This window comes from Semicossyphus pulcher, unplaced genomic scaffold (assembly GCF_022749685.1).
Source record: "Semicossyphus pulcher isolate SPU_LCO1_2020_fin unplaced genomic scaffold, fSemPul1.0.p SCAF_1, whole genome shotgun sequence".
In the NCBI taxonomy this organism is placed as follows: Eukaryota; Metazoa; Chordata; class Actinopteri; order Labriformes; family Labridae; genus Semicossyphus; species Semicossyphus pulcher.
This window is the reverse complement of record NW_027211603.1, coordinates 34068356-34082726: the sequence shown is the minus strand read 5'-3', so window position 1 is coordinate 34082726 and position 14371 is coordinate 34068356. Positions and strand designations below refer to the sequence as shown.

The 14371-nt window shown below is 40.1% G+C and overlaps 1 protein-coding gene across 1 annotated transcript; it reads left to right on the top strand.

Moving 5' to 3' along the window:
• The first annotated feature begins 4968 nt into the window (after window positions 1-4968).
• Window positions 4969-14355, top strand: lmnl3 (lamin L3). Its single transcript, XM_069657856.1, has 12 exons — window positions 4969-5039; window positions 5206-5644; window positions 6368-6524; window positions 7229-7354; window positions 8042-8212; window positions 8342-8467; window positions 9661-9881; window positions 9979-10198; window positions 10905-11012; window positions 11197-11313; window positions 11790-11900; window positions 14049-14355. Exons 2-12 carry the CDS (start codon window positions 5253-5255, stop codon window positions 14082-14084), a joined length of 1785 nt encoding a protein of 594 aa, XP_069513957.1. The 5' UTR covers window positions 4969-5039; window positions 5206-5252; the 3' UTR covers window positions 14085-14355.
• The last annotated feature ends 16 nt before the right edge of the window (window positions 14356-14371 follow it).

The following is a 14371-nucleotide window of genomic DNA, read 5'->3' as shown; positions in this document are numbered from 1 at the left end:
AGCCTCCGACCAGGACACAGGAGCAGGAATCGGCAGAGCCTCCGACCAGGACACAGGAGCAGGAGTCGGCAGAGCCTCCGACCGGAACACAGGGGCAGGAGTCGGCAAAGCCTCCGACCGGAACACAGGGGCATGAGTCGGCAGGACCTCCGACCGGAACACAGGGACAGGAGTCGGCAGGACCTCCGGCCGGAACACAGGGGCAAGAGTTTCTGGGGAGCTAGGCAGTGGAGGCTCTGGGGCTCTGGACTGGGGAGAGGGGCGAGGAAAACGAGAGCCAGGATGGCCACGTCTTTTCCTGGTGCCTCCGCGGGAGCCAGGAAAAATGGTCAAACGAGTCCCATTCCAGGGAGAATGCTCAAAATCTAAATCTCCTCTGACAGCTCTAAAAATGTTCTGAAAATAAGTAATTTTTGAAAATAAATCAAAATGTTCAAAGTCTGCTGGGTCCATTTTTGGCCTGTTCATTCTGTCACGGTTATGGTTTAAACAAAAAGGTGAGGACCCAGAAGCAGACGTAGTTAACAGATTTAATTATATAAAAGGCAAAAATGCACAAACAAAATCTAACTCCAACAAAAGACAAAAAGGAAAATCAAAGACACAGCAATAAACTCACAAACAAAACCAGGAACAGGTAATCCAATGGACACAAGGAAATCAGGGGAGGCACGAAGACAATCCAGAGTAAGGTCATGTACATAGACTAACACACGATGAACGACAATGAACAGGCAATGAGACAGGGGAGCACAAAGACTAAATAAACTTAGGAGGTGAGGCTAATCAGACACAGGTGAGACAATCAAGGGGCAGGTGAAAACAATCAGGGCAGGGCACAGAATCAAACAAGCGGGAAACACAAAGGCAGGAAGTGGACCAACACGAGAGACAAGGTGACAAAGTAAAACAGGAAATGATCTAACCAAAGAGACACAAGTGAAATACTTAACTAAACAAGACTAAACACTGACAAGAACACAGAATAAACTAAATACAAAACTAAATGATGAAAACTCATGACAAGGGACAAAGTGACAAGGTAAAGCAAGAAATAATAACTGAAAACCGAAATACAATACAAAAACATAACTAAACTAGAATGACTCATGACACGTGTTGCTCTCTGCAGTGGTGGTGGAAAATCTACAAAGGATGACTTTGACACAGATTTGTCTTTTGATTATGTTATTATTATAATAAAAAACTTTCTGTGGGTCAAAGCACCACAGAGATGCTGCGTTTTTTTATTCGGTAACCGCTCAAACGCGCATGATACGGGCTGAATGAAGGAGGAAGTTGAATGAGGGTTTTATAGCCTAGACGGAAGGGACAGAGTGAAACTCTGAGTATCCTGAAGAAAACCTGCTCCCGACCAGGTTAGGTTCACAGACACAGTTACCATAGTAACCAACTCAGAGTTGAAGTTACCTCTCTTTCTGAAGCGGCAAACTCGTGGTTTCCCTTATTTCAGGGTTAATGAACCTGGGGTTTTCACTAAACCCGCTTGCACGACAGTAGAATAAAGAAATCAAGGATAACGGAGAAAGCCCGGCTTGACTAGTTTAATCTGCGCATCCTGGTTTAATTGGTTGCAGGTTCGCCGAGCCAGGATGAGAAGGCGCAGCTGTGTCAAGCCAGGTGCAGATAGTCAGGATAAGTGCACGTTCAAGGCATTCTTAAATAGACCACGGGATCGATCACAGAATCACGGATGGAAAAATGGACAAGACTTGTGCATCATACTTTTCATCAGCAGAACAGCTCCTCATGGAGATATACGAAGAAATGGAACACATAATTAGAAAAAAAAGGAAATATAGCTGTTATAATTAAAGAACGAGAGAAAGCCTGGCAGACTATAGCGGACCGACTGAATGCGTAAGCAGTGCAAAAATGTACAATTAATAAACAGTGCTCCACTGAAACTGTCATAATTACAATTAAAGGAGTTACTTTTAAGTCCAATAATGTACATTTTGCCTTAAATGTGGCAAGTGGAAGTGCATGTTACTCAGGAAATGTAGATTATTATTAAGATCAATTGCAAACAATTAACCACAATGTGTGTCTATTTTTTCTGTCCACTTTATTTAATCTATTTATCTATCTTATGTGTTTTGTCTATTTTCATCTATCCTATGTATTTATCTATCATTCATTAAGAACAAACTTGTCTGGCCAAAAAAGGACCTGGCAGCAAGTCAAAATGAAATACAAGAACATTTTGCAGCCTGGTAAGTGACTTGATTGTTGATAACAATGTACAAATGAGGTGGATAGATCTGCTGACATATTTTATATCTCTATGATTGCAGTAAAAAAGGCAGATAAATCGGGTATGGGGGGCGGCCCACCGACCCAGGAATTCACTCCAGCAGAGGAGCTGGCACTGGATGATAATAAAGGGAGGCCAGTGATGGAAGGGATCCAGGGAGGGACAGCCACTGACTCTGTCCCAGTGACAGAAACTGGCCTCTTCATACAAGATACATTATTGCCATCCTTCTTAACATGAAACACAATCAAATAATTATATTATGTGTACTGTCTGACTTTGGCTTCCCTTGTAGTATCTGGTAACACAGTCACGCTTTTGGAGCCACCAGAAGATGATCCAGTGACTCCTTTTCATTAAAATCACAGGCTTGGCATGTCCTGTCAAAAACGTTAATACAAGTACTATTGATGTCAGTATACTGCAGGGGGAAGGCACATCTGCAGCTGTGGAGAGCACTTGTGCAGATGATGAAGAGAATATATCACTGGACTCCAGAAGGCTTGAGGTATCATGTCAATTTTGTGGAAATATCCTGCTTATTTAGTCCTTAATGAATAAGAACCCAGGACTGCACAGCAAGATCAACAGCCTGGTAACAGTGAGTATTGCCTAAAGTAAATCTACATTATGCACAAATATTTCTGTGCTAACTGACTGTTTTTTTACAGAATTCACAAAGCATCAGACAACTTTTTTTGATGCTGAATCTTTGGACCCAGCAGCCTAAATAAATATCGAACTCCATCACCTGAGAATCTATACCTCTCAGTGAGATATTAATCTGCAAAGGCCAATGGGTCCGACCTGTCCCGGAAGACTCTTTCACGCCTAAATGCTTGTCTGAGTATTAATGCTTCCTCATCCAGTACATCATTCAAAAATGGGCATGCCATTGTGAAGAGGAGACAGGTGAATGGGACTTGAACCTATATATTGCCCTCGTCACAGACTTAATTGAAACCACCATTGCAACTTCATCAGCCATTTCTTATAACCTCAACAACTGCAATACTATACATATTCATCAAACCTCTGATGGCAATTTGACAAGCAGTCTTCATAAAAACTAGCAATATAACACTAGGCCTGACAGTAATAATTACTACCACATGAACGAATTTAAAAGTGGCTGTTACCATTAAAATAACAGTAAACCTACTGAAATGAAAAGACAAATGACAATATATCTGTAATATTTAAATGCAGGATAATTCAAATGATGCAAAATATTTACAAAGACCATGGAAATGCGGTAAAACACATTGATTTCTCATAGGATTGACCGTCTAACTAACAGATGAATCACTAGGATTAATCTTAGCCTGGTTGTTAGCCTGCTCTTGAGCAGGCTAGCTGCAAAGAATAAATCTCCATGGTAACTTGACCGGGTTTGATTTAACTTGCTTTCATGCAACTGAGTCAAGGCTAGATTCAGCCAGGATAGTTGGAAAATCCCGGCTTAAGCCCTTATCTTGGTTTTGTGCAAAACCCCTCCAGTGTTCGGAATAGCTCACAACGACAACAAGAATATCCCACACACACATAATGGCTGCAACAACGATAATATGATATTCATTCATATGCTGAGGGGAGGCGTTTTTCTGTGCTTGCAAAAGATCTCACTTTAAAACAAACAAGATAAATTTGTGTATCACTTCATCTGTTTTGGATCCAAAGAACAGTCCTCGTATACTGTGTGCTGAAACAAGTGTGGTTGTGAGAATAGACTTAACATTAAAATAACTTCGTAGTTAATCTGTGCGCACAAGTAGTTAATGCACAAGGCACAGCAGAGTAACTTCTGCTTTTACTCAAATCTCCAGATAAACTGACGGGATTGGATCTAAAGCTAACAAAAGTAAAATAAAGGTAGGCCATACATCAATATTCAGTTATTTTTGCTTCTTGGTCACATTTTCTAAAGGGTTTAGTTCTGAAGACACTCTTCTGGTCAATTACATTAACTTATAGCAGGCTAAACAAACTTTACTTGAACGTGATAAGTAACATCGCATCCTAACTTCTGGCGAATCATCTCCATCAGCTGATGTGCTGCAGGAATCTTGCTTACGTCAGTCAGCCCATACCGAGTCACACGAAAACAAAACGGATGTCAACAGCTTTTGCCTTCAAAGTAAGGTCGTAAGGACGTTTCACTCAGGAAATTATGTCACATATTACTGTAGTTAATAAAGATACATTTGCAATTCAGTGGTTCATAACCCCAGGGACAAGTGTGTAATTGGTCTATAAAAATATATCTAACATAAATACATAACAACAATAACAACATATAGTTTATGTATGTTGGCTACATCTTGCTTTTTCATATTTTCCTCCTTCTCCGTACTCCGCACTTTTCTTGAGTCATTTAGTTAGATAGAGTTGTTGTCGTTATTCGGTTTGGTATTGATATGTATGATGATGGTCAGCGACCATACTGACCAATTTTGAGACAAATTATGCTATAACATTTTTTGTGTGTTCTTTAGTATTTCAATCATTTGATGATTTTCATGCAAAATAACATACCAGAGAGATGATAGACCGTACGTAGGAGTAAGGGTTTTTTGCGAACATTATTAGAAATGAAATTCCCTCTTAAATTAAAGACAATTTTGAAAATCCTACCCGGAAATGTACTGCGTCATTTGGGATCAATTGACGCTGACGGCGCTCTTCACTGTTCTGCGTGCGTCAACTCGTCAAATTCGATTAATTTCAGCTGTGGACATCCTTAACGAAGGAAAAAAAAAAGGTAACTTAACAAGAGCGGGTAGGATTAAGAGTTCCATGTACTGCGCTGATCCATGAACTTTACTGCAGTGGTTAAACGTGACTTTTTGAGTATCACTGCATCACTTGCCTGTGTTAGTTCGAATAGGTGTACCTTACTGTGGCTCATAGCTTTGTGTGTGTCTTAGAATCGAGTAAAGACCCTGACGACTGGAGTGTCAAGCCCACAACCACCATGGCTTCTGCCACCTCCACCCCCGCCTGCCACGGCAGCCGCTCCAGCCGCTCCGCTAGCCGCCGCAGCAGCGCCGCCGGCCTACCGGCATCCAGCACCAGCCCGACCTGCCGGTCCCGCACCCAAGAGAAAGATGAGCTCCGATCCCTCAACGACCGCCTCGCCAATTACATTCAGCGGGTCCAAGAGTTGGAAAGTGAGAGGTCATCCATGCTAATTAAGCTGGAAGAAAAGGATGAATCGAAAAGCCGCGAGATGGGCAACGTGCGGCGGCTGTACGAGGAGGAGTTGGCCGATGTCAGAAAGTCCCTGGACGGCTTGGCTGGAGAGAGGGCCCGGTTGCAGATCGATTATGGAAATGTGTGCGAGCAGTACAGGAAACTTCAAGCCAGGTAGTCGCGTTGACCATGCAGGTGTCCGATTGCTGTTGAGCCAGACCATGCTAAAATAGCGGCTCATAAGGCAATCTTGCTTCGATTTAAAGGCACACACCTGCAAAACATATATGGCGACGTAAATTGTTTAGTACGGCTGTGTTATACGGCGTTTATTAAATACATCACGCCGCATTTATCTCAGTTTTATAAATGATCTTATTCACACGGCTCCCCGTTTCCCTCAGTGGTGTGTCTCGAAATGGGCAAAGAACTTGTTTATAGAGCTTACACTTCACTCTCACTATTGTATCCGCGATCAGTGTGTTGAGAAATGTGTAAAAGTTAAAGAATATTTAAGTGTACAGCCCAGACTAAGCAAGAAAACTTCCAATTAAGTTTCCTTTGTTTAATTGGAAATGTACATCTGTTTACTTGGAGCTGATGTGTGGTTTTAGTCCGTGTTATATTTTTCAAAACTGATACGTATATCCTTTTTTTCAATTAGCGAAAGCTAAATCGAAAACAAAAAATTCCACTTTAACATATTCTTTCAGAAGCTTGACTAAATGTATTTCTAGGTAGTAACACTTTTAGAGAAGTTTGGTTCTTTACCTTAAAAGGTTTTGGTAATCTTCTCGTGACGAGGCTTTCATGTTGTGTGGTGCCATGTATTTATGCCACTTACAAAGGTGTCATTGAACATGCAAGTATTTAAATTGAGTTATAATTTCCCCTCAGAAACCAGAAGAAGGAGGGTGATCTGGCGAATGCATTGTCCCAGTGGAGAAAAGTTGAGGGGGCCCTGGGCTCTAAAGATGCTGAGTACACCAAGCTGCTGTCTGACAACAGGAGACTCAATGACGACTTCACAGACCTGCAGGGACAGCTGGAAAATGTAAATTTGGATATACACTCACTTATCTACAGGTTTTGTCTGTAACGCATGAATACATATGCTACTTATGACATAGTTTCACACAAATGTCTAATAGGAGTGAAGTATGAAGTAATATTTTACTACCTTAACATTTAAACAAAGACTTCACACTGTCCTGTGGAAGCTCAGGCCTGGAGGGAATATCTTCAAATTTGGCAAATGGAGTCGATTTAAGTAGTCAAAGTAACTGAACTGAGGCATTACATCTCTCCCATTCTCTTGAACAGGATACATCAACAATGCATAAAGGGAGTTTTATAACACCTGATTTTACTTTGCTGCAACCTTTCCTGTTTCATTTAGGCCTACTTATGGAGTTGTTTTGTCTTGTAGTTAATGTTCTCTTTCAAATATTTTCATATATATCCCCGGGCCAGAGTTACAGTGTCATTCTGCAGGAACACTAATGGATGTCATTTGCAAACTTGACATGTGCAACATAATTTAAAAGTAGAAGAATAACTGTCACTTTCTTTTGTTCATTCTCATGTTGTAATCATCAGCCATTTATGACTTCTGTAGGTGGTGCCTCTTGCATAAAGATTCTGTTGATGTCAACATGTTATGACTTTTTCTATATTAAAATGTTCCAAGACATGCTGACTTCATTCCTAAATGTAGAGGAGCATGCTAAATTGTGCAGTATTCTGTGTGGTCACCAGGTAGAGAGCGTACTGGAGGACACAAAGAACCAGCTAAGCTCTGAGATCCTGAGGAGGGTTGAAATGGAGAACCAGGTGCAAACACTTAAAGAACAGCTTGAACTCCATAGGAACATCAGTGAGCAGGTAACGCACACAGACACACATACACGCACATCTATACAGCAACAGGCTCCTGCCTGCATTATATTATGGAAATCTGGCAAGTGCAACAACATTGTTTAATATAGTTATGATAATGTCACATGCAATATTGGAAATATACACTCACCGGCCACTCCATTAGGTACACCGGAAATATCTAATGTAATCCAATACACCAGCTCAGTCATAAGATTAGCTTTTTCTGCTTTTTTCTAAGCTGACATAGAGGTGTTAATTCAATGATATTTTTGCGTCAAGTAATGATGAAGTAATAATTGGTGGTGGGGCTGTACTGAGCTGCATTATATTCAAATGTGTTTATAATACTCTGGCTCCCTCATGTATGTAAATAGGGAGGCCAAAATATTACACACATATCAATATAATTTAGTTCAGTACAACACCGCCTTTAACAATGACCTCAGTAATAAACATAATTGAATGTACACACTTCTGACTCAACAAAACAAAAGTCAACAAAAACTAGACTTCATAAAAGCAGAATCCATGGCAGTGCTGTTGTATTGAACTGCATAAGATTTTTCAGGTGTACCTAATGAAGTGGCCAGTAAGTGTATCTGTAAGCTCATATATTAGCTCTAAAAATTCATGACTTATTCCTTTCTGCTCTAATAGGTTCAGCCCTACAATTCTGTTTATGTTCTATAGGAGATCTTTGAGATCCGAAGCCGACATGAGAGCCGTCTAGTGGAGATGGACTCAGGAAGAAGAAGAGAGTTTGAGAGTAAACTGGCTGAGTCGATGCAGCAGCTCCGCAAGGATCATGAGTCTCAGCTGCAGCAGTACAAAGAAGAGATGGACCGCACCTTCAGTTCAAAGGCACTAACACAGAACTTGGGATGACTTAATTGAAGTGTCCTGATTGCACATTGTTCAGTTATTTTGAAGTTGATGTTTCAAAAATTCTACAAAATATTTTTTTGCATTTTATTTTTTTCTCCACTTCAGTTGCAAAATGCCCAGCAGGCTGCATTGGAGAAAAATGAAGTAGCATCAGCCACCAAAGACGAACTGGAAACAACCAAGTTAAGAGTGGAGTCCCTCAGCTCCCAGCTCCAGCAGTACCAGAAAGATGTAAGTGCAGTCTGGAACAAAAAAAACTCATAGTTTCATAGTTGCTGTTTCTGTTAAAGGGAGAAATAAGACTAATGAGGAGCTAGAGTGAAATTAACAAAGCACACACTAGTGAAGTGGATTTGAGGGGAAAAAATGTTTTCCCCAAACCTCATATAAAAAGTGCAACTCCTAGGAATAGGCTTACAAAAAAAGGTTTTTTGATTAAATGCATCAAGTAAACTAAATAATAATTCAGTCTAAGACTGCCTTGTTGGGGCTGTAAAAAATAAAAAATGTGTAAACTAGCAACTCAATCTAGCAACAATAAATTGCATGAAAAACTGACACAGGAAGTTAGTGTGTGTCCTATCTTCATGAATGATAGACGTCTAGTCACAACGTGACTATATTTAGATCATTTGCCGACATGAAAACGGGAATGTTGTTTAAGAGGAAAACTTGTTTGACAATGGTGCAACGTGGTGTGGCACTGTTTAAAATAAAACAACCTCTGTCATAAAACAAACGTCAGAAAAAGTTTCATATCAGCCCCTCTGTTAGACATTGTTTCGACCTCCATGACCAACCTTGATTAGACGTCTAATGGACATCAAAATGTTTGCTGGGTAGCTTTATTAGAAGTGCATGTCCATTTGTCACACCAAAATCACTACTTATGAAGAAGTACTTAGATGCATTGTTTGTGGCTCAGTGGTAGAGTCGGGCGGCTTTCTCTAGCCAACTGGTATGGATTACTGATTGACAGTTGGGCACTTTACGTAGCAGCCTCTGCCATGTATGAATGTGTGTGTGAATGTGAAATGTAGTGTAAAAGCAGCTTTGAATGGTCACAAAGACTAGAAAAGCGCAATATAAGTACAGTCCATTTACCATTTAGCATTTTGTTTCAACTAGAAAAGAGACAGGAGAGGTAATGGGAACAGAGAAAAAAAACAAAAAACAAAAAACAAATGCAAAAGTCTGCTCACATCCAGCCGTCCTTCCTCAGATCCGCCCCGATGCCTGTTTGTCCTCAGGGCCAGATCAGAGGTCATTTTTCTCTTATTAAATACCATCTTCCCCCTTATCTTATTTTTAAAATCTTTCTATTTAAAATATGTCTGCAGTTTTTGCCTTACTTTGTTGCATAATGTTTTAAAACTCTAATTTTGGCTAACTATGTCTTCAAATATTCTTCCCCTCCCTAACAGAAAATGGTGCTGGAAGGCCGCTTTCAGGACTTGGAGAGGACTCTTGACAGGGAATGTGACGTTTGGCAGCAGAAACTCGGTCAAAAGGAGCAGGAGCTGCTGAGTATGAGAAGCCAGATGTATGCCCAGCTGGAAGACTACGAGAACCTGCTGGATGTCAAGTTGGCTCTAGACATGGAGATCAATGCTTATAGAAAGATGCTGGAGGTGGAGGAACAGAGGTGTGGCTCATTTACACATCAAAACATAGCATGATAACTGGATCTCTGGTGATTCCTTCTTCTTTTTTTTTTTTTATCCAATTTTTTTTTCTCTCAGATTGCAGCTGTCACCCAGCCCCTCCCAACGTTCAACTGTCTCTCGAACACATGAACACAAAAGCTGCAAACTCAGAGGGAAGAAACGTAAACACGAAGGAGCCTCTGGCAGCTCGCCAGCCTATAAAATGTCCAGTCGTTCCACAGAGCTCGGTGCTGTTAGTGTGGCCGAAGTAGACATGGAAGGAAAATATGTTAGACTGAAGAACAACTCGGAGTCGGTAAGGCTCTCATGCAGCAGGTTGATGATTATCTTTTGGGTTTTGTCTATATTTGTAAATATGAAGAATTAGTCTGAATATCCCAGTTTGACGAGATAATGCTGAGTTGATGGCCTATCAGTTCATTTTCTTACAGGTATACTTACAGCTTTATAATATCTCATTTACCATAGCTACAGTTTTCAGGGGTGTAGGAAAACAGACTCTACAATCATCAGCCAGTTCATACCCCTAAAAATCAGCTATTGTACATCAATCTACTGCTGACAGAGTTAAGCTACGACAGCATGGTGCAGTACCCAGACATTGTAAAGCACACAGTCATTTTGTACTCATTGGCTTTTATTTATCTTTTTACATTTTTATTCCACCTTATTCTTACTTTTCCATCTTTTTATTCCTTTTTTCTTTTGTCCTTTTATTGCTTTAATCTCTTTCATTGCTTTATTGATTATATTTCTTTTTATTGCTTGTATTGCTTTTAGCTCTTTTATTGCTTTTATAGCCTTTATTTCCTTTCTTTGATCTTGTTTAGTTATTTTATTTCAATTTATTGTTTCTACTTCTTCCTGCTTTGTCCCCTTGGTTTCAAGGTTGATATTAACAATAATTCACAAAAATACATTCACATAAATCACAAATTCAAACGCGGATAGATCTTTTAATACAGTACTTAAACTTTTCCTTTTTCTTTCTGCAATTCCAGGAGCAGCCACTGGGTGGCTGGGTGGTTCGGAGGATGTACCCAGACTCTGGGGACATTTCCTTCCACATCCCGTCCTCCTGCATTCTGGCTTGTGGGGAGACGCTAACAGTGAGTAGTTCCTGTTATTCACATTTAACTGTGTTTCCCTCTGTTCCCCTGTGGAAAAAGAACTCTACACAAAACACCATTAGGTATAAGATTGGTTGAGCTGTTTAACAGGTGCCCTTCAAAGTAAGTGAAATGGAATTAACTAAAGTATGTTTGTGTGTGCGTGTGCATGCATACATATCAGATCTGGGCAGAAGATGCAGGTGCAGAGGCTGATTCTGGGGACATGATTTTGCAGGGCCACAAGAGCTGGGGCCCCATAACTGATGTAAGAGTGATCCTTCTGAACCCCAACCAGGAGGTAAGTGAAGAAAACTACATCTCCATTACTACATTAGTTTCCCAATTGTCTTCTAACAATTCTTGGTCTGTTGTGACTAAAATCAGCTTTTGTATTCATAAAATGTTGACAGAACTCAACAGCAAAAGCATGTTAGCACCCAGACAGTACAAAATACACACACACACACACACACACACACACACACACACACACACACACACACACACACACTAGACTTTAAGGCAAGTTTTTAGTACATTTTAATTTTAGTAACTTCTTAATAGCTTTTTAGGATGGTAAACCGTTCCGTCGTACGTAAGGCAGTACAAGTTCAGCAATTTCCATCAATAGCACCTAACTCTGGTCAACAGGAGAAAGGGACTGGGTCCATATTGGTTTTAGCTCCAAAGAGATTGGCAACACAAAGATACAAACACGACTTCTGCTTCAAACAATGTGTAGCTCACAGTTCGAGTCATGTCATACCCTTTCAGGAAATAGCCGAGCGCAGAGTGTGTTTGCAAGGCAAAGGTGACGAGGAAACTGAACCGGAGTTTGATGAAGAATATTTGGCTGGCAGTGACATCCAGCACTATCGCAGACAGGTAACCACACTAATGCATAAAAACAGCCAATACTGCACAAGTCCATTGACCTGCATGCAGTGTAGATATGAACACAAATGATGTGGTTTATAAATCCTTGTCACTTTTTTCTGTCTACATTGAAGCCAAAGAGAAAGAAGTGTTGTTCTGTCTCTTGAGTGAACAGCAGAGTGCTGCTCAGTAGGTGAGGAGGCTTTTCCCTGCTGCTCGTCTGCTTGTACCTGCTGTGCGCTGGTGCATGGCTTATTTAATACATGTTAGACTTTCAGCTGCCTTTATGTTTTAGTCAGAAGCATGCTAAACAGGTTAAGTTGAAGACCAGAGGGGTGTACTTGCAAGTGAGATTAATATGTAAGCGATGCCTGTCCTTCGACTAATTGTTGTTCCTACAATATGCTCTGTGAGCGATAGATTCTTGGCTGAAGGAATATTTCATATCTGAAAATGTGGTGAACCATTACCAGGTTCCATCACAGAGAGCTTGCATGCATTTAGTTATTCATGCAAGAAATGGGACCTTTTCCTGCTCTGTTCCCCTGTTTGCTTCAGGTAATATAAACTCTTTAAATTTCACATTGTAGATCATTTGTAGAATGAAAGAATGGATAAAAAAGCTTTTATGCTTGCTCCTGATTTATACCGCTGCTATTGTAACTAGAATCTAGATTGTAAAATTGATTAGTTTATAGGTATTTTTAAGATTATATATAATAGATTAATACATTTGCTATGATTTGTCCATAAACCAAATTTATTTTAACATTTCCCTTCCCTTCATGTACAATGTCAGACTTAAATGGTGTTCAATATTTACTATTTAAATAATGGATCAGGTTTAATGTTGAAGAGCGCTACAATGTGCAGTTGACAAGTCAGAAATAACCAGAGGCACTGAGTGCATTGCGTAGGGAACATGACTTTAAGAATTAATATGCAAATTTTTTGTAGCATTTCTCTCTTGCCTTATTTTCTGCAGCAGTGTTGCTTCCTACTGTGATTAGGGTCCCTCTTGATTTTTGCCAATTGTATAATTATTATTCTTCCACTCATAAAGTGGCACTTTACTGGTTGGAGGAATACTTGTTCGATATATAATATATGATGAAATAATGTAGACATACCTGGGGGAAATTAAAGTAACAGCAAAATAATCCTATTCAGTGTGGTTAAATATATACAGTATAATCACACAATTGGAGCAGAAGAAGTACCGTTACCTGTTACCGTTTCAGAGAGGCAAATCCAGATGACAGTTATGACAGCCGATATGGGGATGTTTTTGAAGCTGGATTGAAAAAAGATTTATGTACATTTTGCAGAGGTATGATCATGTAAAGGTACTCCTGAGATTTCTTTCATAAACAGATATAACGGATAACATTGGCTAACATTGACAGCTCTGTGCTATGCTGAGAGAATTGCAAACTATGCAGTTGGAGAGTGCTCTGTTGGACAAACTACTTAATGGCATAAGTTCTTCTCTCTTAGCATTGTTTAATGCATTACATGTTCTCTAATATACATTTCCTATCTGCAAACTTTAGAACATTTACACAAAATTGCTATCTGTAAAAGACCTATCAGCCTGATAATATTGGTCAGGCTTTTGAACTATTTAACATGGTTATGTATGATAAAGGGATGTCAAACATAACGCTGTAAAATGGTCCAAATCTGATGGGTTTTTTTGTCGAAAATCAGAGCAACACTGTATTGATTTCATTACAAATTATCCAGTAACGCCACATACCACAGGAAGATGCAAAAAAAAGGATGCAATAAAATGTCATACCCAAAAAATTGCTAAGCTGGAACTACCATGCTTTTTTTCCATGTGAAAACCTGCAGTTAACAGAGTTGTGAAAAGCCAAGATGCACTTATTTGAGGTTCAGCAAGTACTTTGTTATAAAGGCGTTTTAAATGGCCTAAGGCTCAAACAGCAATCCTTCAGTAAAAAGACATCCCAAACCTGATCTGGACTCGCTGATGTTTGCAAAAGACAAAGGTTTGTTGCTCAGTGACACCCTGCTTGAGTATTTCTCTATCACTTCATAACTGCATGCTCGGTGCTGACTAACCTCATGACAGCAGCATGTCTTATGATGGTAAGTGATTACAATTGCTAACAAAATCTGTATTTTCCCCAGGATCTATCTAAGGAGGCGAGCTGTGCCGTCATGTGACTTGTCAATCTCCTGCTTCCTACTCGTCCACCTAGAAAACCTGGACCAGCTCTGGAAGCTGAATACAAGCCTGCTGCTGTCCAGTGTCAGTTTTGTCACACACAAGAAGCAGCAGTGTCAAACTCAGTATTCCTCAGTTGTTCCTTTGCTCTAATTGCACAAGATATGAGCTTTGCCTTGTTTTGTGTGTGTGTGTGTGTGTGTGTGTGTGTGTGTGTGTGTGTGTGTGTGTGTGTGTGTGTGTGTGTGTGTGTGTGTGTGTGTGTGTGTGTGTGTGTGTGTGTGTG